Source organism: Lepidochelys kempii, chromosome 26, assembly GCF_965140265.1.
Source record: "Lepidochelys kempii isolate rLepKem1 chromosome 26, rLepKem1.hap2, whole genome shotgun sequence".
In the NCBI taxonomy this organism is placed as follows: Eukaryota; Metazoa; Chordata; order Testudines; family Cheloniidae; genus Lepidochelys; species Lepidochelys kempii.
Window position 1 is genome coordinate 11,332,817 of NC_133281.1, and position 26,894 is coordinate 11,359,710.

The 26,894-nt window shown below is 44.6% G+C and overlaps 1 protein-coding gene across 1 annotated transcript in view; it reads right to left on the bottom strand.

Moving 5' to 3' along the window:
• Positions 1-9,626: 9,626 nt before the first annotated feature.
• Positions 9,627-26,894, bottom strand: part of LOC140903504 (pyroglutamylated RF-amide peptide receptor-like) — an 86,764-nt gene continuing 69,496 nt past the window's right edge. Inside the window, exons 2-6 of the mRNA XM_073324861.1 lie at positions 24,777-24,935; positions 20,955-21,016; positions 17,327-17,562; positions 15,707-15,804; positions 9,627-10,844 (exon numbers count right to left, since the gene is read on the bottom strand). Coding sequence (XP_073180962.1) covers positions 10,438-10,844; positions 15,707-15,804; positions 17,327-17,562; positions 20,955-21,016; positions 24,777-24,935 — 962 coding nt within the window. The 3' untranslated portion in view covers positions 9,627-10,437. The remainder of the gene's footprint in view (positions 10,845-15,706; positions 15,805-17,326; positions 17,563-20,954; positions 21,017-24,776; positions 24,936-26,894) is intronic.

Below are 26,894 nucleotides of genomic sequence, written 5' to 3' on the forward strand. Positions count from 1 at the left end.
GAACAACACTTCTTAATGCACTAACCTCCTAGATAACGAGGAGTCTGGTGACACCTTAAAATAAATGGATAACAAATAACAGATTTATTTATGAAGAGCTCTCTTCATGTGCCAATATATATGTATGCCTGTTTCTGTAATTTTCACTCCATGCATATGAAGAAGTGGGTTTTTTACCCACAAAAGCTTATGCCCAAATAAATCTGTTAGTCTTTAAGGTGCCACCGGACTCCTCGTTTTTTTTGTGGATACAGACTAACACGGCTACCCCTCCGATACTTAATCTCCTAGATGCGGCAAAGGATTGAAAGCAGCAAGGGTCTTTGGCTCCATCATAAATGTTTAAAGAGATGAGGCATACAAACAGCATGCGTTATCATGGCAGGAAACCTTTGCGGAGAACTAATAGATGTCCACTTGCAATTGACTTCAGTGGAAAGACTCCATGATAAGCAAAAAGCAGCTCTGCCCCATTATGAACATGGAGTGAATTCTCCTTTGAAAACAGGAGGGGAGGATTCATTAGTGGATTTAGTATTTATGCAAATTAAACTCCTTCAAGGGCTCTGTGTGAGGCCATGTCAGTCAATTCCCTGCTTCCTCATTCCCTGTTACCTACCTGTTCTGCTTTTATAAGATTAGTTAACGTAAGATGAGGAAAAGTTTATAGAAAAATATCATTGTATTGCTTGCTCTGCTGCTAGTTCTATCTAGTTGAGTGAAAGAATCACCATTGATTCTATGCATAAAACTGCAGGTGTTAAGAAGTCAATATCTTCATTGCTATTTTATAAGAAGTCTTTGGAGTCCCATAATCCCTAAGTCCTGTTCCTAGGACTGGTCTCAAAAAGCATGAAGCAGAAGAGGAATGACTTCTAAATTACTCTAGGGCCAGATGTAGAATCCAGGCGGTGTCATTTTCAGAACTTTGGAATAACCAGAGAAGAAGGCCTGTTCCAGAGAACCCATCCTAAATCTTCCGTGAGAATTCATCAAGTTGAATTTTTGCTCACTACTTCCCAAGACTGAATTTGAGCCATCAACCTAGATGTGAAGGATTCTAGAGTCCCCTTACCTAGCTGCTGAGCCAGGTAGCCCCTCCTTAACAATTTGTTCCTCCTTTGTTTTCAGCACAAACAAATCAATATAGCCCCCCGCCACCTTACTGAGGTGTTAAATGCTACACCAAACCTGCACTTAACTGTTTCTAGGAACGTACACATGGCACATTTTCTGCATTGCCTGTAACTGGAAAATTACCCAGCCGATGGTAAAATAAAGAGAAACAGGGCAAGAGACATTCCTGTAGACACAGGAAATTAACCACTTTTTATTACCCTACTTGCAGATGCTCAATTGAAACCTCCCCATCTGAGGATTCAGGCTTTGGGGTAAACAAGGCTTTTGGTGAGCAAGAAAGTAAAAACCAAAAACAATTGGGAATAGATTCTATTAAATGGCAACATAAAATACGAAGTGCATCTTAGGTAATAAGATGCAAGGCGCTGTGATGAGAGCTAGCTAGGCAAATATACCAGGGACAATGGGTCGATCCACTGTTCCTCTGCACAGATCCATTTCAGCCTGGTTCTTTCTTGCACTTCACCTTGTGTGATCACTTATGCCACTGCAAAGTTGCGGGGGAAGATGCTACCATACTCATCAGGTGGCACTTCACCCATTTGGCACTGGTGTAAACAAATGCACTAGCTTCAGGGCGGTGGAGATTGATGCCCGCTGGTTCCCGTTCCCCTCTGCTTTGTGCCTGGGATAGTCATTCACACTTGTGCAAAGGGGGTGTGCAACTCTCCCAAATCGCAATGAGAGGGCACCAATTGTGAGCTGTACCTGAACTGATCTTGGTGTCACTTGAGTGTGGGGGAGCAAATCTGGCTATATTTACCATCTTTGAGAAACCTAGACTCTGGAGCAGACCAGAGACCAGTCCAAGCCTCAGTGTAAGAAGAGTCCCAAAGGTAGGGCTAGGTATCTTCCCCACAACACATCCTTCCAGCCAAGCTTTCGGTAACATCCCCTCCTCTCCCACCTTTTCAAATGCTTACTTATTTTTTTTTTCTTTTCTTAAAAGGTCAGCGCCAGCAGCCCAACATTCCTGAGCAACCCTACAATAACACACCTGGGAGCACAGCAGAAAGGAGAACACCCTGCTTGGTAAGGGCAGATTTTTGGTTCCCATCTATTCTGAAACGTACCTTTTCCCTCTGTCCCTGTCCATTGGAGGGTCAACTTCCTGGTCAAAGCCCAGGATGCCAGGTAGCGTAGAGGGAGTCCCTGGGTTTCCAGAGCCACCATGGGAGGCTGTTTTCCCCCCAGCGTCCATCAAGTTTGTGATCAGAACAGCAGCTCATTCCACGGGGCAGAGGTCCCACAGAACCATTTAAGGGACACTCTTGCACCATTCTCCTTCCCTCAGGCCCTTTCTGGTGGGTTCCCCCATGGGGAGGGACCAACCCGGACCACAGCGATGATACAGAATACAGCACTCAACGAGCCAGACCACGTGGGTAGGTCTACACTGCCACTTGGAGCGAGTCTGGCTATGTGGGCGGACAGACACAACTGAAGCCCTGCTTGCGTAGCGTTCTGAAAATAGCAGTGTGGCTGTTGCTGCTCGGGCGGAAACACGGGCTCTCAAGCGGAGGAGGTCAGGGGGGCTTGAGAGCCCGAGCTGCAGCATCCATGCTGTTATTTTTAGTGTGCTGGCTCGAGCAACACTCATTTCCAACCGCAGCGCCAATATAGACATACCCTGTGTCATGAAATGGCCCCTCGACACTGCTGTTGTAGTATAAAGGGGCTGCAAAAGAGAGCTCACATTCTCTATGCAGAATAGTCCCCCCAGTAGGGGCAGGTAGAGAGCCGTGCAACTTTCCCTGTCCCGGTCCCTGGCTGCAGGGCGTGACTGGGAATAGCAGGACGGGGTGTGGTCAGGGTGTGCTAGCTGAGAATTTTTCAATGTTTTCGATCAAAAAAAAAAAAGCCAATTCGTCAAAAGGGATACTTTTCTTGGGAAAGGGTGGACGCTGATGAATTTTCCATTTTGGAAAATTGTTAGAAGCCATGGAAACATCGCATTTTGACGCTTTTGAAAGGAAACGTTCTGATTTGGGTTCAAAATGGCCTTTGGTTTAGAAACGGAAGTTTCTTTATAGTAAAAAGAAATGTAAAAGGTCCAAATCAAAATGAAGCCTTTCAAAATGACGGGAATGAAATATTTTGACAGATCTGAAAAAAAGACGACAGATTTTCACTTCACAGAATTTTGGTTTGAGGGGGTGGGGGAGAGTAGGAAACATTTTTGAAACCTTGAAAATGTTTCTGGGATGGGAAAACCATTTCCTGACTGGCTCTAGGGCTGTGCTCCCGAATTGTGCCTCTCAGGCAGTCACGCAAAACCCGTGTAGCTGAGAGCTGCTCTAGGGGCTGGGTACAGAAGTAGGGAGGCACAAAGGAGGCTTAAAAGGTACCAGTTTCCCACTCTTTCCCATGGCCCACATTGCATAAAAAGAATGCACCATCTGGCCTAGTGTCCTTAAAATGCAAAAAATCTCCTCGTAAGTAGGGTTACTAGATAGCAACTGTGAAAAAACGGGACAGGGAGTCGGGGGTAATAGGCACCTATATAAGCAAAAGTTCCAAAAAACAGGACTGTCCCTTTAAAAATGGGATGGATGGTTACCCTACTTGTAAGTCAAGCTGCTCCATTCCTGAATATTCATTTTATATACACAGAATGTGTTGTGGTGTCCTCAGAGCAGTGAAATAGACAAAAGCTACTGAAAAGGATCATAAGTCAGAGGTCCTAATGTGCTGTTGTGTTTTTAAGGCTGTCAAGATTCTGTGGCTTATTTTAGAGTCTCAAAAGGTCAATCTATTGTAGTAATGCTGGGAGAGGCTGCTATTGACAAAAAAGAATGGACGCGAAGCAGGTGGAAACTATTGACATAATGGAAGGAGAGAGTCCTTTCAGAAAGACTGGATCGCAGGGCATTCCACACGCCATTAAAACCATTAAATGAAAACAGCAGGGAGGGGAAAAAATTGTTGGAAATAATCATCCTGATTTTATCGTGTTATAGACAAACAGAAAAGTATCGTCATGCTGAATGGTGGGTCTCACTTCACTCGGCCAATGATACCTCGGTTACTAGGATTAATATCTGGTGTTGAAGATGGCCAATCATCCTATCTGATGTCCATAAAAAGAGGGATTTTGAATGGAAAGGACAGTGGCTACTGAGGAAAGTTCTTCTGCTAATCTTTGTGGGGTCAGGATTGCTCCCTCTACCGATGCAAAGGATTAATGCACACATGGGAACAGACTTAATCCTGCATTGGCAGGGGGATAGAGATGATGACACCCTATGATAGCGGGGTGCTCTCTTTCCCATGTCTGTGGATGCAGAATTTAAAAATACATCACCTTTAGGTTCTTGTTTTCCATGTTGCAAAAAGTCCTAACGGAAAGCCTGTTAACTGAGATCAGTGTAGCTTTACCCAGAAAAGGAACAGGTAGATCAGTTTATACAAATGCAGTATGAAAGGGTTCCTTTCTGACGTGTTTCTGTAGTGCCTCTCACTGTGCTTTGGTAATTGTGACCTGCATCTCATAGGGGCACCTGTGATGAAATTCACACCTGTGCCAGTACAAAGCCAACGCACCACTTAGGCCCAATTTTGAGGGCTTAAGTGGAATTTCATGGGCCTTGTGCTGGCTCTTTGCACAGGAGTGAATTCAACCCGAAGAGATTCTACTGTAACACAATAGGCAGCAATCTAAGCAAGAAATGGCAGCTCTCTCACTTGTGATGAAACCTGGAAAATCAGTGAAGAGTGAAGGACTGGGTTGGCTCAGTGTAAAAATGAGCTGGCTTTTGCAGACTCTTTGCTGAATACGGAAAAGAATTCACTCTGTGAGGGGACTGGTTGGCAGTGGAGAGCTGCAGGAGCTTGCTCATACTTTGGGTTTGCAGCAGGCAAAAGCAGGCACGAGGATTTAGTAGTTCTCTTCATTCCCCGGGAGGTATAGAGGGCATTCATTACCTGTACAAGCTGGCAGGCTGCACAATGGAAAGCTGACACGACAGCTGGCAGGGGGTCAAACTCGTATTCCTTCCAGTTGTAGTTTTCCTTACACAGAGAGAGCTAACTGGAGGAGTTGTCTCGCATCTAAAATTTTAAAAGCCAGCCCTGGTTCTCCTCTCCGTTAGACGTGGGTAACTCCATTGACTTCAATGGAGTTACTACTGATTTACACAGGTGTAAGTGAGAGGAGAATCTGGCCCTGTGTTGACGCCTTAATGCCATTAGGATGTCCGTTCAGCACCCAGTTCTGAAGATCAGCAGCACCAGAACCAGGAGATGAAAATTCTATTTTGGTGTGTTCCATCCTGACAGTTAGGGAATGGACGCGAACACGGGAGCTTGAGAACGTGGGAAGGTAACCAAAAACACAATGCCATCCCCCCCCCCAAAAGAAAACCCAACCAAAACAAACCACTCCACTGCACAAGCAATTCTGAGCAAAATGAGACAGAAAGAGAATGAACCTCACAGGACAGAGGTTAGTCACGTCGCTTAACCACTACTGGAAAGTGCTCTGATATTCTGGTAGTGAGGGCAGTCCAATCACTGATGTAGAATAGCCTTAGTGGCAGGTAATAGTCCAGAACTCTGAACTTGTGGAACAAAGCCAATGGGCTTTCTTCTCCTGTAGATACTGGACCCTGGTGCTGTTTACCACACTCACTAACATCACCCCAATTCTAAATTGTGTTCGTGCTCCCAGACGACAAAACCTCCATGTGTAGCATGTTCTAAGTACAGGACTCAGATTGTGCGCGGCCTCTGCAGAGTTATAGAGCAGCAGAGGGATAAAGCAAGAACTTTCCATCCTTGCTTTAATGCCAGCTTCCCTCGCAGTGGGAACAAAACAAGCATTTTTATAGGCAAACCAAATGGAAGGTGGGGCTTGTGACTAGGTCTCCTGGTCCCAGTCCAGCACCTCAGGATTCAATTCCCAGCTCTGCAGCAGGCTTCCTTGGCCAAGTCACTGTCTCCCTGTGCCTTGGTTCCCACATCTGTACAATGGGGCTATTAATACTCCCTTTCTTACTTAACATTTAATGCCTAAAGGTCACAGCCACCATTGTAGTAGGTGCTATATGAAGAGATAGTAAATGACAATCCCTGCCCCCAGGAGTCGATACATCTTTGTCTGTCTTGCCTACACTGTAAACTGTTTGGGACAGGGACTCTCTCTCGCTACGGGTATGTCTACACTGAAATCACTTGATAAGAGCTCACTTGGGCACTGGTGGAACAGTGAAGCTGTGGCAGTGTGGGTGGGGCTAGCAACCCATATAATTACCCAGGGATGGAGGTAGGCTTGTACAGCTCGTGCTGAAGCCCAAGATGCTGTGGCTTCACTCCAGGTCAAAGCTAGCTCGGGTGTGTCTGTCCAACATCCTGTGATTGCAGCGTAGACATACCCCCATGTGTCTGTGCAATGCCTGGCACAATGGGGTTCCAAGCTCATTTGAGATCTATAATTGCTATCATAATACAGATATTATGGGTGTGCATATTGATATGGGCATCTATATGAGACAATAGGGCTTTGCGCTGAATCAGGAACAGTTAATATTTTCCGGTACAGTCGTGATTTGTAACCACTGAGGATAGCTGCTAGTGTTCTGTTTTGCTGGGGCATCTAGGGGCTACTTAATATAGATAAGAAACAGATGATTCTTCTCAAACTTTTTGTTGCTTGAAAATGGTATGAATTCAGTGCTGCAGAAGAGCGCTGGCTTGGGAGACCTGGGGACAATGTGTTTACACTGCAATAAAAGACATGTGGCTGGTCTGGATCAGCTGTCTGGGGCTTGGGCTGTGGGGCTATAAAACTGCAGTGTAGATGTTTGAGCTCAGACTGGGGTTGGTCCTGCTTTGAGCCGGGGGTTGGACTAGATGAACCTCCGGAGGTCTCTTCCAACCCCAATCTTCTATGATTCTGTGGTGTCTGGACTCTGAGACACCATGACGGGGAAGGGTCCCAGAGCCTGGGATCCAACCCAAAGTCACTGCAATTGTCTCGTCCTGCAGCTGGAGCCCTGCAAGCTAGAGTCAGCTGCCCCAGGCCAAACGCAGCGGTGTTGCAGATCTTTTTGAGCAGTGTAGATGTACCCCATGTCTTCTTTTTATCCAGACAACAGGTAGCAGAAGTGCAAACTGCTGATGTGCCTGTAACTGTAAGTAGCTAGATTTCTAAGGCTGCCAACACAAGGACCAATTCGTGACGCTCGCAGCAGTGTAGCTGTTGCTACTTGTCTGCTGGGAAGCAGCTTGAGAGAGACAGGGCCAGTTGCAGGGGTCCTGGGCAATGGATATTTTGGCATCTTCCTTGCAAAAGCATGAGGAAAAAGAAGGCTCAGCAGTGCATGCATAATAAACTCTGTCCTGCCAGCCTGAGTGTTAGATCTCTCGGGAGCACCAGTAAACAGAGTACAAATACATATGACTAACCTTAGAAGTAGTGAGTGCTCTCTTATTTTCTCTATTCCTTTCCCTCACCTTCTCCTCCCCGCCACTTCTCTCTGTTCTATTCTCTCTTCTTCTACTTTCTTTTTAACTCCCTCCTTATTTTGTTCTGTCTCTGTTCTTTTTTCCCCATCCACCTCCGTCTTCCTTTGGATCTGCTGTGTTCATGGCATACAAAACAGAGGAGATAGATTTAAAAAATACTTCTGTTGGAAGCTTGCAGTGTAACACTACTTTATTTCTTATAATTCAGAGTGATGTTTGCAGTGTTGTTGTAGCTGTGTCAGTCCCAGGATATGAGAGAGACGAGCTCTGTGGAGCTTGAAAGCTTGTCTCTTTCTCCAACAGAAACTAGTCCACTAAAAGATATCACCTCACCCATATTGTCTCAGTTCAGAACGATTACACACAACCACCCAAAACAGAGAGAAACGAAGCAGGCTGCTCCTTAAAACAGAGAGGCAAAACTTACCCCACCCTACTGTAGGCTGCCTGTCTTCTGAATGCATTCTGATCACAGGCTTCCCTCCAGAGCCTCTGCCTGCAAGCAGGACCAGGAAGAAACCTTGAGAATTGTTTTCCTTCTCTTGAGTCTGAGTCTAGGCCCACTGTGGCCATGCAGTGGGTTTTTTATTGCAGTGTAGATGTATCCTAAATGGGAGATGAGCTCGTGAAAGTCTGGCCCAAAGGAGACAGCAGGAAAAGCAGCTACCAATATGGTGTAAGAAGATGGGAGTTAAAGTAGGGCATTTCCTACTTCGACATCCACCTTCTTCTGGCCCCTTGTGGTAGCAGCTCCCCACCCTAAAGTGGCCTAATCCACCTCTCGTTTTACACCTTACCTCTGAATATATATTTACTTACTGTAAGTTCTTTGCGGGAGGGACCACCTTTTTATTCTGTGTTTGTACAGCGCCTCGCACAGTGGGGTCCTGGTCCATGACTGGGATTCCTAGCTACTACCACAATACATATAATATTTATATTCAGAATCCATACTGGATTTTTTCTCTGATTTTTTTTTTTTTTAATGATTCTTTCCTAAGTGAAAGTTCCTTGTGAAGGGGTGAGGTAGCAAAGACCGTTCCTTGACATCCATCATTTTAAATGTCCCGTACACTCTGTGTTTCACTTCCTCCTTCCATAACCCCCACCCACCACCGTAAAATTGGGGAAATTACACTGATGCACCTCTGTAAAGTGCTTTGAGATCTACCCATGAAATAGTCTACATGGCTGGTGCTGGTGTTCTCAGTCAACGGTTTATTCTCCAAACGTATAACTGACGTAGAACCCAGAGTAGCAATCGACCTAACAACAACAACAACAACAAAAGCTTCAAAGATGTGTAGACTTTTGCTTCAGGGGCCAATGCCATGTAGATTTCAAAAGCAAATTTTTCTTATTGGAAAGAAAAGGCTTTACAACATGCTAGTGAATTTTCACAGTAAGGAAAATATCTCAATACACTTAACCCACCTCAAACCAGTAATTACTATGTAGCATTGCTAGGCAGGCACACTATTGACTGTAGAGTATGCAGGCAAGTGCAATGGCAATATACACTAGAACAGTAGCTTCTGGTATAAAACAGACATCAGCCTTTCCTCCCTGCACATGATGAATGTCTGTGCTGATGCGGCAAGCTGGTCATTCCCCGTTGTTTCACAACAGCCTCACGGGCATTCAGAATTAGTCTGCTTTCATCCAGGTGGCAATGAGGAATAACTTCACTGAAGTCAATGGGGCAACATCTGTACAGCTGGTCAGGAATTTTCAGCCAAAACCTTCTTTTTGTTTGAAAATGCTGATTCGTCAAAACTGAAGCAGTGCACAGGAAAGGGTCGCTGCTGAGGAATCTCCCGTTTCAAAACATTTGTGAATTGTATTTCCCAAACGGTTGGAAAAGAGGTCAAAACAGGACTTGCCAGCCATTTTGGAAACACATTTTCTGTTCAAAAAGGCTTTTTTTTTTGTGCATGTAAAATTTTAGTTAGATTTGGTATTAATTAAATCATGAAGTATTATTCTTGTTAGTAAAAAAGATCAAGACAAAATATTTCAACAGTTCCTGAATTTTAGATTTTTTTGATTCATGAAAATTTTGGAGATTTTGACTTTTTGGGATGGGAAAAAATTTTTGAAATCTCCAAAAACACTCGTGGGCTGGAGAAACCTTTTCCTTCCCAGCTCCTCACACAGATCTGACACCAGTGTATGAGCAGCAGCAGCAGGCTCCGTGGGATGCAACATTGTTTTGTCAGCTCAGGCAGCTGATAGCAGCATGGACTCTTGAGCAAAGTCCGTGAAAGAGGCCCTGTGCACAGAGCATGCTGTCTTATCCCCATCCCCATGTCTGAGAGTCAGGCAAGAGCAGACGGTTCCTAAAACTAGGTTTCCATGGTTCATGCATTTCCAGCTTCTAATTTATGGGGGTGCGCGTCTCATCCTGTAAGGTGCAAAGCACCTTCAACACCTACTGAAGACAAGGAGACAAGGAGGCTGTTGGTTCAGCCCCAATTAACCTGATTTGTTTGGGGTTGGATGGAACCATCAGCTCAAGAGGGAAGATGAATAAAATAGCAATAATTAAAAAAGGAACATTCTACCACCCTCTCTCCCCATCCCTTTGGAAAACTGGCAGCCTTTTATCCTCTGAAACTCATCCATACCTGGTCCCATATTCCATAGATTACATTTGAGATGGAGACTTGGGCAGCTGGAAATTAGAGTGAAATATAGAAACCAATGACGAAAGAGAACACTGGAAATATTAAAGCACTCAGTGTGGCTTGTTTTCATTAAAGTGGATACTGCTCCCTAAAGCAAAGTTATTTTGATCCATGAAGCACAGTGTGTACTTGAAGTCAGCAGCAATCATGCTGACTGTCCATTGGGCAGTATCTCCTTATGGGTGGTCACCATGGGGTAGGTAATGACCGCCACTGAAAGCACTGACTCCAGCTTTGCGGATGGCACCTGCTCACAGAGTCTCAGTTCCAGGTTCTCTGCACTCAGGTGGCTGTGCAAGCTTCTGCCCTCCTTCCTGATGCCACAGTTCGAGGGTCCCATTTTGGCCCTTTCCAGCTGCTGGCTCTCCTGCTTGTCGGCTGGCTCAGGGCTCCGCAAACTGCAGAAGAGAATAGCCACGAAGCTCTTCTTGAAGTTCTCATTCATAAAAGTGTAGACCACAGGGTTATTGAAAGAGTTAAAGAACCCGACGGCCTGGACGATGGCAAAGATTATCTTTACGGTGACATCATCGTAGCTTTCCTCCAGGTTATCTGGGGAGCAAGGGAATAGATTAGAAAGAACCAACCAGAGGGTCTTACCTATTAGACCCACATCTTTCTGTTTGCTACACTATGTGCTCCCTTGCCTTACCATTCACCAGCCTCCTCTCCAGTCCTTCAACATGCTCCCACTGCAACTATGTTGAAGCTCACCCCTGAGCATGAGGCCTATGCCGCTCTTACAGACAGGACTTAAGTAGTTGCAAAGGCCTCTTCACTGGGGTGAATTTCACCTGAAGTGAGGCAACCTGCTCTGCAGCACCTGCAATCTGGAATAGCCATTCGACCTCTCTCTAGTTTGTCCCTTTTCAAATCTTACCCCCCTGTGACTACCTCTCTCCCCAATTCATAGAATCATAGCAGATTAGGGCAGGAATAGAACTCAGGAGGTCATCTAGTCCAACCCCCTGCTCAAGGCAGGACCAATCCCCAACTAAATCATCCCAGCCAGGGCTTTGTCAAGATGGGCCTTAAAAACCTCTAAGGATGGAGATTCCACCACCTCCCAAGGTAACGCATTCCAGTACTTCACCACCCTCCTAGTGAAAGAGTTTTTCCTAATATCCAACCTAGACCTCCCCCACTGCAACTTGAGAACACTGCTTCTTGTTCTGCCATCTGCCACCACTGAGAACAGCCGAGCTCCATCCTCTTTGGATCCCCTTTCAGGTAGTTGAAGGCTGCTATCAAATCCCCCCTCACTCTTCTCTTCTGCAGACTAAACAATCCCAGTTCCCTCAGCCTCTCCTCATAAGTCATGTGCCCCAGCTCCCTAATCATTTTCATTGCCCTATGCTTGACTCTTTCCAATTTGTCCACATCCCTTCTGTAGTGGGGGGGACCAAAACCGGACACAGTACTCCAGGTGTGGCCTTACCAGTGCCGAATAGAAGGGAATAATCACTTCCCTCCATCTGCTGGCAATGCTCCTACTAATGCAGCCCAATATGCTGTTAGCCTTCTAGGCAACAAGGGCACACTGCTGACTCATATCCAGCTTCTCATCCACTGTAATCCCCAGATCCTTCTCTGCAGAACTGCTGCTTAACCAGTCGGTCCCCAGCCCGTAGCGGTGCATGGGATTCTTCTGTCCCAAGTGCAGGACTCTGCACTTGTCCTTGTTGAACCTCATCCGATTTCTTTTGGCCCAATCCTCCAATTTGTCTAGTTCACTCTGGACCCTATCCTTATGCTCCAGCATATCTACCTCTCCCCTCAGCTTAGTGTCATCCATGAACTTGCTGAGGGTGCAATCCATCCCATCCTCCAGATCATTAATGAAGAAGTTGAACAAAAACAGCCCCAGGACCGACCCTTGGGGCACTCCGCTTGATACTGGCTGCCAACTAGACATCGAGCCGTTGATCAGTACCCGACGATCTAGCCAAATTTCTATCCACCTTATAGTCCATTCATCTAATCCATACTTCTTTAATTTGCTGGCAAGAATACTGTCACGAATCCTCTTCCTCTCCCACATTGCTGCTCTTATTTGTGCCTGCAGCTGTGCTATAATTTCAGCATTTTGATTTGAGCTAGTTGGTAAATATCTTCCCTGCACCAGTGGAATTTTTTTTAAATAGTTCTTTGTCAACATTTTTCACAGAAAATTGACAGGTTTTTTTTTTTTTGGTGACCAATTGAAAACTGAAATATTTCAGCTCCGAATTTGAAATGTCACTGTGGTGCCTCCTGGGAGTTGTAGTTCAGGTGGCTCATGATCCCCTTCTCCTCTAGAGGCTGGCCTACATCGCCCATGATGCACCATGGTCTCCTCTTGGTGAGGGGAGGTGGGGAACCATGGGAAATGAAATCGAGCGGGAGCGCATGGCTCACGGAGGAAAATGCGAGCAGGGGGCACTGGAGTTGGGCTTTGGGAGAGCATTCTGTTTTCTGACAAAAAGTTGCAATTGCCACGGCGGAGCAGACACTTTTCATGAAACAACTTTGTTTAGTCAGAAACCCACTTGTCTGCTGAAAACTAGGTTTGTTGCCAAACTTTTGGCCAGCCCTAACTTTCATGTAGTTTTTAGGTGAGGTGGTATACAAAACAAGGACTAGAGCCCTTACAAGTATATGTTGTCCCATTGACACGGTCTGAGCTTCTCATCTGAGTAAAGGTTTACAGGATCAGGCCCTATGTTTGTACTGTGCTGAGGTGAGGAATGCTGGTATTTGGAGAGAACTGGGAAACTGACCATAGGCCCAGCCGAATACATTGAGGGCTAAATTGGGGAAATGTTGCTGTTCCCCCCCCCCCCCCCCGATCACACTACTTGCATCACCACTGGAGTTTCCAGGGAGTGTTTATGGCAGGGCTGTTAAGAGCCGGCCTATGCCCTACTGAAGTCCCACTGAATCCCTCAAAATAGGACTGTGCTGCCTGTCTGCATAGTGTTAATTTCACCCCAAATCATCTCCATAACACCCCACGTACAATGGGAAAATGGTATCACAATATTACGGCTGGAGAAAATGAGGCAGAGAAGTTGCAGAACTCAACTAGGGCTATGCAGTTAATCGGTGACAGAGCCAGTATTAGGCTGCAGGAGACTCCCTAGCTTCCATCTCTAAGTTCAGGCCACTTTTTCAAGTAACTTTAATAGCACAGCATGCATGGGTATTGTTACAAAACCACCCATCGCTGCCTTGCCACCACAGACTGACTAATGTGCCTGAATAAATTTTTTTACATATGGAGATAGGCTGCATTTATGAATTGGAATGGCTTTTGTGTAACAGAGGCTGTCAGTTGACATTCTGATCATTCATGTGTGGAGTGAGATCTTGTTGAGTTAGCAGGATTTTGAGGAGCTGTCTACGCTCACATTGCACTAATCAGTGAATTATATACTGTACTGAGGCAAGGATGCCTCTTTTGCCGGCTATTTGAGAATCTTCTCTTTTATAATCAACATCCCCAAGGGGATGGAAGGAGGACTCAGCTGGGCATGCAGGAAGACAAATTTTGCAAATACTAGGCTAGTTCCTCCTCTCATGGCATAGCTGCACTGTCTTCAATGAAGATACACTGATTTATACCATCTGGCTCATTGTCCTGTGATTTACTGCTTTCAATTACTTGTAAACCTGGGCTAGATTCAGATCTCATTCTTGTCAGCACAAAGCCAGAATAACGCCACTGATTGCAGGGGTGTGGGGGGAGGAAATTACTTTGGATTTAGGATGGTGGATCTGAGAGCAGAAATGGTCCATCATATTCATTCATCTGCTGCATTCATTTCTTATGTTGAATTCTGCTGAGAAGCTAGTGTGTGTGGGTGTAATTGGTGTATTTAGTCCTTAGCCATAGCGTTGTTGTTGTTGTTTTTTCAAGAGAGCAAAAAAGCCACTCTGGCTGGAGACCTCCCCTATAAAATAATTGGAGTTGGACCCAAGCTGTAAAATTTGGATCTGGTTTGATCTTGGCTTCAGTGTATGGGTCCTGCCCATTATAGAAACTGAAACATTTGCAAATGGATTTAGATTTCAGCCTGCCCAAAGAGTGTAAGAATATCTGGAATTAGGTTTTTGGTTCAAGCTCATGTCTAAATACAAGGAATAATGCAGGCAACTCCAAAACAGTGGGTGCTCTTGGCTGTCCTCAAGGTCATATGCCAGGCAAAAACAAATGGGTCAGGCATTCTACCCAATTTAGATAATAGTGTTTCCCCTCTGGCCCAAGCTGTTAGCTAAAGTTCAGGACTTTGAAGGATTGTTTCCATTAGGATGAGAAATTGCTACTGCAAGTCAGGTCTACTTTTGGTGTCATCTTGTTTATTTACAAAAAATGTACACAGTCTATCTCCCCGGACACATTAGAAACAAACAACAGTAGGCAGTTTTCTTGCTCAGAAATTCCCAAATCTGCCAACTTCATGAGCTCTCTGCCCAAGAAGCTCTGTCTCTCTGCTTCCTCTCAGAGCCACATTCACAACCCCATCCCCAGGCTTTCTACTCCAACACACAGAGTCTGCTGCCCATATCCTAGCCATGTGTTTGCAGCCAGGGAAACCCCACACTCTACACAACTTAGCACTAACCTGGCATGCAGCCTAGAGCCTTGGGCAGTAGCCTCCCAGCTGTCATTACTCAATAAAGGGACTTGATTGCTCCTTCTCTTGAGCCTAAAGGGATTTTATTCCAGAATAATTACTGCTCTTTGGAAATGCAGTAATTACACTGGAATAAAGTGAGTCTAGAACACAATGTCCTTATAGGGAGTTACTCAGGAATAGTTTTTGCAGAATAGTTTCCTTGTGTACATTAGCCTTTAGCTATCATCTCCAATGCTGCAATACTGCAGTCAGTTCTGGACAATGCGGTATCGGAAAGATATGGGCAAACGGACAAGAGTTCAGAGAAGACCATTAATGAAAAAAATCAAGGGGCTTAAGCAATGCAGTTTTGATGAATGAGTAGAAGAGCTAAGTATATATTGGTGCTAATAGACTATTCTGGAATTGCAGTGGAGCTACTGTCTCAAGGGAGGTTTCAGAGTAGCAGCCGTGTTAGTCCGTATTCACAAAAAGAAAAGGAGGACTTGTGGCACCTTAGAGACTGACCAATTTATTTGAGCATAAGCTTTCATGAGCTACGGCTCACTTCATCAGATGCATCTTTTTCCACTGAATGCATCTGAATGCACTGAATGTAGCTCACGAAAGCTTATGCTCAAATTAATTTGTTAGTCTCTAATGTGCCTCAAGTCTTCCTTTTCTTTTTTCTCTCAAGGGAATGTCTCTTGTTTTATTTTTATTGGTCATTTCAGGAATTTTAGGATCTCTCTCTCTCTCTCACACACACACACACGCACACAGAGTCTTTTATCAGTTCAATTTATATCTACTCACTGTATTCAAACAACATGTGGACAACGTGAAAAGGTGCCCAGCACGCAGCGAAGAACAGCACTACAATAACCATCATCATCACGGCTCGTTTCTTCTTCCTGGCGGAAGCCATTTGAGACAGAGAGCGAGAGCTGACAAGGAGACATTTATAGCAGGAGGCAAGCAGAAATTCAGCACCTGATCATTTGTACTGAGAGAAATAGGCTAGTTGCGTTCAGATGGTAGGAGAGTGAAAAGCATTCACTGTAAAGCATTCACATTCCTGATAAAAGGACACAAGGATGGTCAATGAAATTGAAAGGTGGCAAATACCACCCCCTCACCCCGCCCCCACCAATCTGATTAAAGGAAGCACTTTTTTTCTACACAATGCAAAATTAACCAGTGGAACTCATTGCCAAAAGGCCTCTGAAGCAGCTAATACCGGCCCCTGTCAGAGTCAGAATTCTGAAGTAGATTGACCACTGGTCTACTCCTAGTATGGGAATTCTTCTGACTGCATCACAACCACTTTATGACTGTTATACCAGCTGGCTTAACATTTTTTCATTTGCCAGGAAATTGCTATATTTTCTAGAGGGGTTGGATAATGCCCGAAAGGTTTGCAGCTTTGCTTCCAGTTGGATAAGCACCCAGAAAGCTCAGGGGCCCAATTCTGCTCTCACTGACTCTGATGTAAATCTGGAGGTATCCACGGAAGTGAATGGAGTTACACTGATGCAAAACGGGTGTCGGAGGAGAATCGGGACAATGTGTTTATTTGGGCCGTAACAGGATTGCAGAATCCAAAGAGGCTTCCCAGGTTCTGGGTATTTCCTTCTTGGGACACTCCAAATTTCCTCCCTCCCTCTGACAGCTCTTTGCTTCTCCCTGTGTTTCTTCAGGGTTAGCTGAATAGGCCTCTATGGTGCATCAGTGCCCACTAGTACTGCCCACGACTATATGCTCTCCATTTGATTGTGCTGCTTTCATGCCTCTCCCTTTGAGCATCACTCTGTAGGTCTCCTGGGAAAAGGGTGGGAGTGGAAATCTGACCTCCTGAAAGAATTTCACAAGTGTGGTACAAACGGCAGCCAAAATTCTGGGGAACGTTCTTTGGGCTGAGCTTCCTAACAGCCATGGGAGTTAAGTGGCAGGCCTATGCAACGGAGAGAGAAACTGAACCATAAAGCACCCAGCACAACAGGGTCCTGGCCCAGGACTGGGGCTTCTACATACTACAGGAATGAAAGTTCTGATTCCGCACTTACTGGAGTCAATGGAAAAGTTCTCATTGACTTCAGTGTGTGTTGGAACAGCCCTATAGGACTTGCCTAAGGTTCTACAGTAAGTCAGTGGCAGAACAATTAATAGAACCCAGGAGTCCAGACGACCAGTCCTCTCTTCTAACCACCTGCCAACATTGCCTACTAGTTCTCGCACGCACGCCTAAACTGTGATGCTTCTCCTCTGGTCTAGGGCTGCCAAGTCTCCAGGATTGTCCTATAATCTCCAGGTTTTAAGGATTCATCTTTAATTAAAGATAATGCCATGTGATGAAACCTCCAAGAATTCATCCAACCGAAGGTGGCAACCCTATCTCTGTGCCATTTAAAGCCAGTCAAACAGGCGGCTACCCACCTTGTTATTTTAGCCATTTCATGGCGACTCAGGGTGTTCAATACTGAAGAGTCTCCAATCCGTTTCTTGATCCACAGCTCGTATCCTATCCGGGAGTAGAGCATCAGCATGGCCGTGAGTGGCACCAGAAACAAGGCCACCAGGATAAAGATTGCATAAGCACGGCGCAGCTCAATGCTATGCCAGGACTCCAGACAGCAGACATGATGAATATTATAGAGAAAGTCATATTTCACCTAAGGGTGGGGGGGGGAGGGGCGTGGAGTGGAGAAAGATACAAGGTCAGAGACTTACAAGAGATGATCAGTGCATCAGAGAGGGAGCGTCAGAGAAAATAATATCAGTATGAACAAGAATGACACAACACTGACAATAAATAAGAAAAGGGGAAACGAATCAAATCTAAAAGCAACAAAAAGCCAAGAAGGGAGGAGTGCCAGAGACTCTGCGTAGTCCACTAGGGACTTTGCTATTGCTAGTGATTTTACGTCGAAGATGTTCAGATACCATGGTGATGGGCAGCGGTATAAAACCCCAAGCTAGGTAGGTAGGTAGATAGACCAACACCTTGAAATTTGAACCCAAACCAGAAACACCAAGAGTTAAGATTTTTTTTTTTGCTTATATATAAATTGTCACTTTACATAAGAATTGACATACAGGGTCAGACCAATGGTCCACTTAGCCTAGTATCTTGTCTCTGGCAGTGAAACTTCAGGAGAAGTGTACAGAGCAGGGCAGTTTGGAGAGATCCATACTTGTTTTCCCCTTCTGCCTTGTGGCAATCAGAGGTTTATGGTCTCCCCAAGCATGAGGTTACATCCTTGACCATCTTGGCTCATAGCCATTGATGGACCTATCATTCGTGAACTTATCTAGGTTTTTTTTTAACCCAGTTATGCTTTTGGCCATCATAACATCCCCACAGGCAGTGAGTTCCACAGGTGTTAATTGTGTGTTGTGAAAAAGTACTTCCTATTGTTTGTATTAAAGGTGCTGCCTATTCATTTCATCGGGTGACCGTAGTTCTTGTGTTTATGTGAAGGGTTAAATAACATTTCTCTATTCACTTTCTCCATACCAGTCATAATTTTATTGACCTTTATAATCTTCTCCTCTCTTTTCTGAACTGAACAGCCCCAATCTTTTTAGTCTCTCCTCGTATGGAAGCCATTCCATACCCTTGAGCATCTTTGTTGCCCTTTTTTGAACCTTGTCCATTTGTTTCAATGGTTAATCCCATGCACTGTTAAAAATATGTGCCTTATTTCTAATTTGAATTGGTCTGCCTTTGCCTTTCAGACATTGATTCTTGTTCTATCTATGCCATTCTCCACTAGATTAAAGAGCCCTATAGTGTCGGTATTTATACTCTGTGATCAAGTCAACTCTTAAGCTTGTTCATAAACTGAACAGACGGAGCTCCTTAAGTCTTTTGCTGGAAAGTATATTTTTTCCAGCCCTTAAATCGTTTTCAGGGCCAAGTGATTTGCTCAAAGTAACAAGAAGAATCAGGAAATAGACCCAGGAACCTTGGCTTCCCTGTCTCCCCTGCTCTAGATGTCATATCCCTTGTCTCCCCTTGATGAATACAGCAATAGCTTAGTTCTGCCGGCTCCATACTTAATTTGACTACGTACTGCATCTTGGAAGCTTCTGTTACAGACTTGAGTAGCTGTTTTACAGTTCTGTCTGCTGCAGAGTTATAGTGAGATAAAACTCAGACAGACCTGGCACTTGGCATATATTGATGACAATGTAAAGTGGAAAATGATTGACATGGTTTATCAGTGAGAATGCTGCTTTACAAATTGATGTTACTGCTGAAGAAGCCCCTAATTGCTAGGACACAATGCTTATAAAAAGGCAGAGGGAACAATGCAAAATGCAGCAGAGAAACTGGCTTTGCAGAGGGAATGGGAGTTAATCACTCACTTCATGCCCACCCTTGCTGTCTGTCAGCAAATAGAGTGTCTGGAAAATGTAAATACCTTCTTTTTTAAAGGCTTCTGGCAGGAAGGTATTTAAATAAGCACTCAGATCTGTAAAGTTAATTCTCCTAGCAGAGACGAGGTGGGCAAGATATTATCTTTTATTGGACCAACTTCTGTTGGTGAAAGAGACGTGCTTTCGAGCATACACAAAGCTCTTCTCCTAGCAGGACATTTAAATTGCTATGTAATTCATTTACATTTGTAGAGTGCTTTGAGGATGAAAAGTGTGATGTCAGTGCCAGGTAATATGAAAACACTCTGGGCCCGCTCATCAGCTGCTGTAAATTGGTATTGGTCCATTGGCATAAGTATGGAACGGAGCATGCCTTCTGTGAATCTGCACAGCTGAGATATAGTTCTCTGCGTCTGCAAATGGGATCTTTTTGCCATTATGTTTTATGCATGTAACTAATGTAACAGTGTCCATCTGACCCAAAGATCTGCTCACTGGTTCATCACCTCTATGAAAACTCTCTAGTTTGACACACTTGACGTTTGCAATAATGATTTAACTGCATTTGGACAGTTTCTGATTTCAGTTAGGCTGGGGTCAACCCGCTGGAGCTGCTCCTGATTCACACTAGAAGAACAGAGCTAAGGGACTGGTGGGAGTAGATTGGTGGAGCTCCATTTAAGACAACAAAGCTATACTGATATACGACTGCAGGGGACCTGGCCCGTCGTCTAAGCTGTGTTAAATGTGGCGCAGAACGAGATTTTAAGTGCCGATATCATAAAGCATGCTGCTTATCATATAGAACAGCAATGTGCAGTGCCACTGAGCATGGCTAATACCCACTTCTACAATGACGCACCGGGAAGGAGGGGAGTCCCCAGTTGTTTTTCATTCAGACACCCCAATTAACTGTGATTAAAGTCGCTGTCAGGGACAAACTGTGGGCACTGGTGGCTTGACTGACATCCAGTAGAAGCATCATTCTTTGAAACGACCTGCTGATTTCCCCCTGGAAAATTTTACTATTCATTCTGGGCCTGATTTGCCTCTCACACCAGTATAAATCGGGAGTAACTCCACCGAGGTCACTGGGATTACTCTGGTATAAAACTGGCAGGAGAGGAGAATCAGGCCTCTCTATCTGATAACAGTACTACATATACTGTCTGCCAATCCTATTGTCATAAGCTTCTTAGTGGCAAGATTTCAGGCAAAGAATTTTGTGTGTTAAGCCATCAGACTATTGCACAAGGATTCATAGGGCCTGTCTGCACTGCACTCAGAGGTGTGACTGCACAGACATATCTGAGCTGGCTTTGATCTAGCTAGCTCGAATAATATAGCAGTGGAACGAGGGCAGGACGGACTGCATAAGCTCACTAGGATGTGGTTTCGAGCAGCTAGCCCAGGCTGCTTTGGCTTTACTGCTATTGTTAAACCAGCTAGATCAAAGCTAGCTCGGTACGTCTACAGGTGCTGCAGTGTAGACATATCCAGCCCAAGCCTGAATGTCTACATTACAATTTCATAGCCCTACAGCCCGAGCCCCGCCAGCCCAAATCAGGTGACATAGGCCAGCCCTGGATGTTTTATTGCAGGTGGACATACCCTAACAATAACACTGAGTGGCAGTTTTCAGATAAGCATTCTCTTCTATGAATGGGTGACTGGCATTTACCTCCAGAGTCTGAACGTACAGCATGGGCGACCCAACAATGACTGCAATCGTCCATACGAATCCTGTTTAAAGAGAGAAGAAAGGAAGAAATTAATTCTTTCAATTATGACCGTTACTTTTCAACATTTATCTCAAGGCATTTGTCAGTGTTTACTTTTGCCAAGTGAATTGGCTAGAATGAAAGAGCTGAGGCTCTAGATTTCTAATAACTGAGAGTTTGCCAATCAAGAAGCATCTTGTTTTTTTCACTTTGTTAATTATGCATAACTGCAGGACTCGCTTGGCCTTTCTACCTCTCTCTGCAGAGAATTCTTTGCTCATTGTCAAGGTGAATCAGTTACAGATTAAGAATCTAATATCTAATCCTTTACACTTTTCCTGGTTTAAAATGAACAGTATTTCAGTCTCCAGATCCAGCCAACTCCAGATGTTGTTCACTTGAAATCAAATTTTCAGAGTAAGGAAATTGTTCCAAACGAATAATCACACTATACTTTCATTCTGCCTCCCTTGCTCATGCTTAGTAATATCGTGCTTTGCAAATAGTTCCATTGATTTAAATGGAGCTATTCTAAAGAAAACTACTACTCAGTGTGAGTCAAGGAGACTAATAAGTCCGCAGAATAAGACTGTAGGCTGAAATTCTACTGTGGGTTATGCACCATTTAAGTGCTCAAAGTATGGTTCAAATGGGATGTAGACCTTGGGTTAGCCCTCTGCACAGGGGCAAATTTCACGTGCAATGAATTTTGGTTATGGGGAAAGTCACTGTGTTTGTAAATATGAGTTTTTCCCTGATTTATACCATTGGAGCTACTATAGATCATGGCCCAGTTTGGCCCAATATATTGGATACCTTTTTAAAAAGGTGTCTCAGTGTGCTGTTTAACTTTGTATTGTTTCATCTGTGCAATATTCCATATGCTTATATTGGGAAATAACTGTCTGGGTGTGAGGAAATGTTCAATTCAGTCAACAAAAGCCTTTTCACTGGCCTCGTTGGGCATCGGCTCAAACCTTAGGTGTAACCACTGTGGGTGGTGAAGGGGCATTCTCTTGTTAATTGCACCCGCTGTACAACTGTTCAAGAAACGTCACCCCACTTGTAGGGTTTGACATAAGATGAATGGAGCCTGTGCAGTTCACCCAGGTCTCCCTGCAGCCTTTTGTGAGGGGGTGTGTTTCTGAGATCCAAAAGATGACTTTAGTGCCAGGAAACAGGATTATGTTTTCATTTCAGAGGGATTTAAGAGCTCACAAAGTTCCCCACCTCTTGATCTCTCTGTCTTATCCTGGGTCTAGTGCTAAATACTCTTCAATCTTTCAAAAAAAATTACCTGACGCCTGCACAAAGCCAGATGCGGGATGCAAACAAAGGAAGATACCCGGCTCCCTTTTATGTCCTCTGAAATCAATGGGGTCACACTAGCATGGTGTAACTCAGGCTGAAGGATTTTCTTTTCCTTTAACAAACACACAGGTAATGCAGATTCTTTTTCTCTTGGAAGATGAATTTTTCCTTGTGCAGAGAGCCAGCATGAGGACTATGTACCCTGAAGTCCCACTTAAGCCCAGTTTTGAGGATTGACGTAATGCTCAGAATTATGTACACTGGCCCTTTATGCAGGCAGGGGAAGGAAACGGAAAACCTCGTAAGCATGCAAGAAGTCCTGAACCTACAAGCTCTTCTTTACAGTGAGCCCGACCCTGCCCTGCTGAAGGGAGCTTTGTCATTGATTTCAGAGGAGGCAGGATCAAGCATTGTATAAGCCAAGCTGCCGAACACTGTAAAGCCAAAAATCACACTAGATAACTGCAGTGCTGCCGGGCTATCTTTTGCCTGCTGCTGAATGGTTGTTTGGGGACTGGGGAGCGGGCCAGGGAAGCCCTGCTCACACCTCCACAACACACACATTCACACACACACACACAATCTTTTTCACCTGGGCAGAAGGAACCATTGCATTCCCCCAGGAGAGCACCTGCCATCTTCCCCCAGCACAGACTCATCACTAGTACGAAGCATCCCAGAGCAGGATAGAGTGATGCTGAAGGAGTCCCCTATGAACGAATGGGGCAGTTGATGCTCCCAGTAGCCCCAGGGGTATTCTGCCGGACTCTTTCCTGCGTGAGGTCTCCTTCTGCAACATATCCCCTTTTAATGTGGCATTAGCTATGGATTCCTCTCGTCTAGTCCTACTACGTAGAGATCTGTAGGAAATGGAATTTGCATCCCACAAAAAAAAATTGATTTGTTTTCATTCTCAATTGGAACAAAACCGAACATCTTTTTTTGGAAATTTTCTGCCCACCTGAATTTTTGAAAAATGTTCACTTGGGGTCAATCAAAACATCCTCTTACCAGAAAGTCGAAAAGTTTCGGTCTGATTTTGATTTTAAAAATAAATGAACATTTCAAAATGAAAAGTCATTTAGAAATGAGAAATCAAAATGGAACAATCTGAGAGTGTCAAAACGTTCCATTCTGACACCACCAAAATGCTGCGTTCCAATTCTTTTTCCTTGATGAAATTTCATCTACAGCGGATACCTTCCTGCAGAAAATGTCTGTTTCAGTGAAAGAGCATTTTCCAATGGAGAAATGCTCTGTTGGGAATGTTTTGACCAGTTCTAAAATCAAGTCATCTAGTCCATCCCATCCATGCAGGTTTATCCAGGGATTGTGTCATCCCAGTGCTTTTTGTGCAATCTGGTTTGAAATCACCCAAGGCACAGGGACCTGTTCTGCCCAGACATAAGTTATTACTAAATTTAGGACAAAGTGTCATTTATCATTGAACCTGGGATTCAAATGTGATTTAAATGTATCCAATTAAAACAAAAAACACACGTCACTGACCTGAGACTTTTTTTGAAACCGATGGTTTTTAATAGCAAAAGTAAACCAGATCCTACAGCACTGGTTTCAGTGAGGCCACTCATGTAACAAGGTGCTATTCAGGGTGAGTAAGAGGATCAGAATCAGTCCCACTGTCTTTATAGTTCTGTAGAGCTTGAAAGCAGCAATGTAAAACTTGATTCTTCCCACACTTCCATGATGGAGCAGGCGGGGGATCAGGAATAGTTCCATTGAAATCATGCTGATGTAAAGATGGTGTAAATGAGAGCAGAATCAGACTGTCACAGTGGACTCAAGAAAATAGTGAGGGATTAAATTGTGTAATGCACTGGTGTGTTTGTGTGAGAGAACTCACCTCTGTTACAGGCCTGCCCAGTGTTGTGCTTAGCCAGACACAAAAAGAAACCATGTGCTTTCAGTCTGAATGACTTGTCTTTTTCATGAAAGAGAAAAACCAGCCAACCTAGAATGGCTCAAAGCCAATGCTCATGGAAGTTCCCTTATTAGCTTCCATGGGGGTTTCCCTATGTTTGTCCAACATGGGTTGGATTTGAACGTGTCCCAGAGACAGCATTGCCAACTCTCACAATTTTGTCATGAGTCTCATGATGATGATTGTTTTCCTTAAAGCCCCAGCTCCTGGAGTCAAGTGGATATGGGATGATTTCAGCTTTCATTCTTAAAAAGAAAAAGTAAGTTTCTAGCCCTTGTGGCTATGGAGAAAGCTTCAAAAATGTGACCTCAGTGCACCCTATAGGCTCAAAAAGCCTTAAATAGAAGGCAAATTAAAAAAAAAAACTTTGAATCTATTATTTGTACATAATCTCATGATCTGAAAGCTGATCTCATGTTTTTTGGTGAGCCTGACTCATGATCTTTGAACATTTGGAGTTTGCAATACTGTAGAGGTGCAAAACTCCATGCCCCATTACCAGTTACCCTACATATATACTCAGCCATACCTAGCATTTTGTAGGTTCTCTTGTTTGTGTACTGTCTCTTCATCTTCAGTGGGTGAACTATTCCTTGGTACCTCTCTACAGCAATGCATGTCATGGTAAGGGTGCTGGCCACAACTGCCGTGGTCTGAATGAAGGGGACCATCTTGCACACAAAGGGGCCTAGAAAAGAAAGACACATTTTAGTGTGCTGGCTCTCATGGCAGAAATAAATCCTAACCCTAAGGCCTGGGAGCAAATTTCAGCTGGTGGAAGGGGGGGGGGGGGGGCTCAATTCTAACTCAGATTGTCCTCTATGCATGGACTTCTTTGTAATCTTGGGGTTGTCAAATAACCTGAGCCAGATTCCTTCCTGTACAGAGATCTACTTAGCCCAGGAGAGGAGGGGACCATCAAAGAACTGGTGATAACTAGAGTTAGGTGAAATTTTTCAGACAAAACTTATTTTTGGTGAAAAAATGGAGATTCAGCACCACGGAAACATTTCACGAATTCCTGCAGGCTTCGCCAAATTGTTTTGACCGGGGGAAAAAAATTGGAACACATCAAGTGGTTTGGATTTTTTTTTTAAAGAAAAAATGTTTAAAAACTGTCAAAATGATATTGTCAAAATAAAATATTTAGTTTGACCCAAAACTTTTTTTTCTGACTTTTGGATTTGCTAAAACATTTAAAAAAATGTCATTTTGCATTCAACCCCAAACAACACTGCCCCCTCCGCCCCTCAGGTGGTGGTGGTTGGTTGTTGGTTTTTTGTTTCTATTTGCCAGCAAAAAGAAAAATCCATTATTTGCACATCTCTAGCTGTAACTTCCTGATTCCTTCTAGCTGCCTTGGCCTGGCCCTGCTCTAAGTCAGAGCAGCCTAAAGGCTTCTCTAAAATACACTAGGTAGGGATGGTCCCCAAGAGACCAGGCATCAGCTAAGAACTGGCCAAGCTCAGGTGTGCTCTACCCCTCCGCCCCCTAGACATGCTCCTACACTAGATTGTGGGGTCAGTTGGAGTATGTAGGCATTCCTATGCTGGGAAAATCTCAGCGAGCCAGTTAGAGACTCTGGGCACCACCTGAGCATTGCAAAGTGGCAGGAAAACAGGGGAGAGAATCTAGCCACGTGTCCAGCAGGCTTCCGCTTAATTGCAGTATGAATTCAATGCTTTTCTTTCCTGCATGCCGGTGTAGGATAATGTGCAATTACGTTACTTTCGACCGCTGGATGCCTTTCAGAGCTAAAACAAACAAGCAGCGAGGGGCTGAGTGTGATGACTTCTCAACAATCCTTCCAGCCCCCTGTGAAAGAAGGGAAATTTTAGCCAGCATGTCACAAGAGCCCTTAGGATGGGGACTACAGAGCGATCCAGTGGAGTCCATGGCACAATGCAGGAAGGTGGAGTTTCTTGCAGAGCCGTGCAGCACCATGTACCATTGGATCTTGGTTTACGACTGGGGCTCATAGGTACTATGGTAACCCCCCAAACCCAATAATAATTAACAGTATCACCTTTAAAACCCGTCCCACACACGCACCGCCTTCGATTTAGACACTGCTATAGTAAGCCTCTTTCATTTCAGACCAATATTCGGAAGCAGCCAAGACCTCACCAGTGTAATGGTAATAGGGAAGTATCACTCAGACATTAAATGGACTGCACCAAGCCAGAGCATATCTTGAGCTCAAATCCAGCCCTGGGCTCTGCAGATATGGATGCCGCCAAGCTGTGGAGTCAGTATGGTTCCATGGGCAAACAGCAGCAGGATGCTGCTTGGGTGGTACACAGAGCTCAGCCCCATGGAAAAGCCCCACCAGAGCTGCCCAAAGAGGTCTGGGCAGGCATGGGTCATAGAATCATAGACTATCACGGTTGGAAGGGACCTCAGGAGGTCATCTAGTCCAACCCCCTGCTCAAAGCAGGGCCAATCCCCAACTAAATCATCCCAGCCAGGGCTTTGTCAAGCCTGACCTTAAAAACCTCTAAGGATGGAGATTCCACCACCTCCCTAGGTAACCCATTCCAGTGCTTCACCATCCTCCTAGTGAAAAAGTTTTTCCTAATATCCAACCTAGACCTCCCCCACTGTAACTTGAGACCATTGGTCCTTGTTCTGTCATCTGCCACCACTG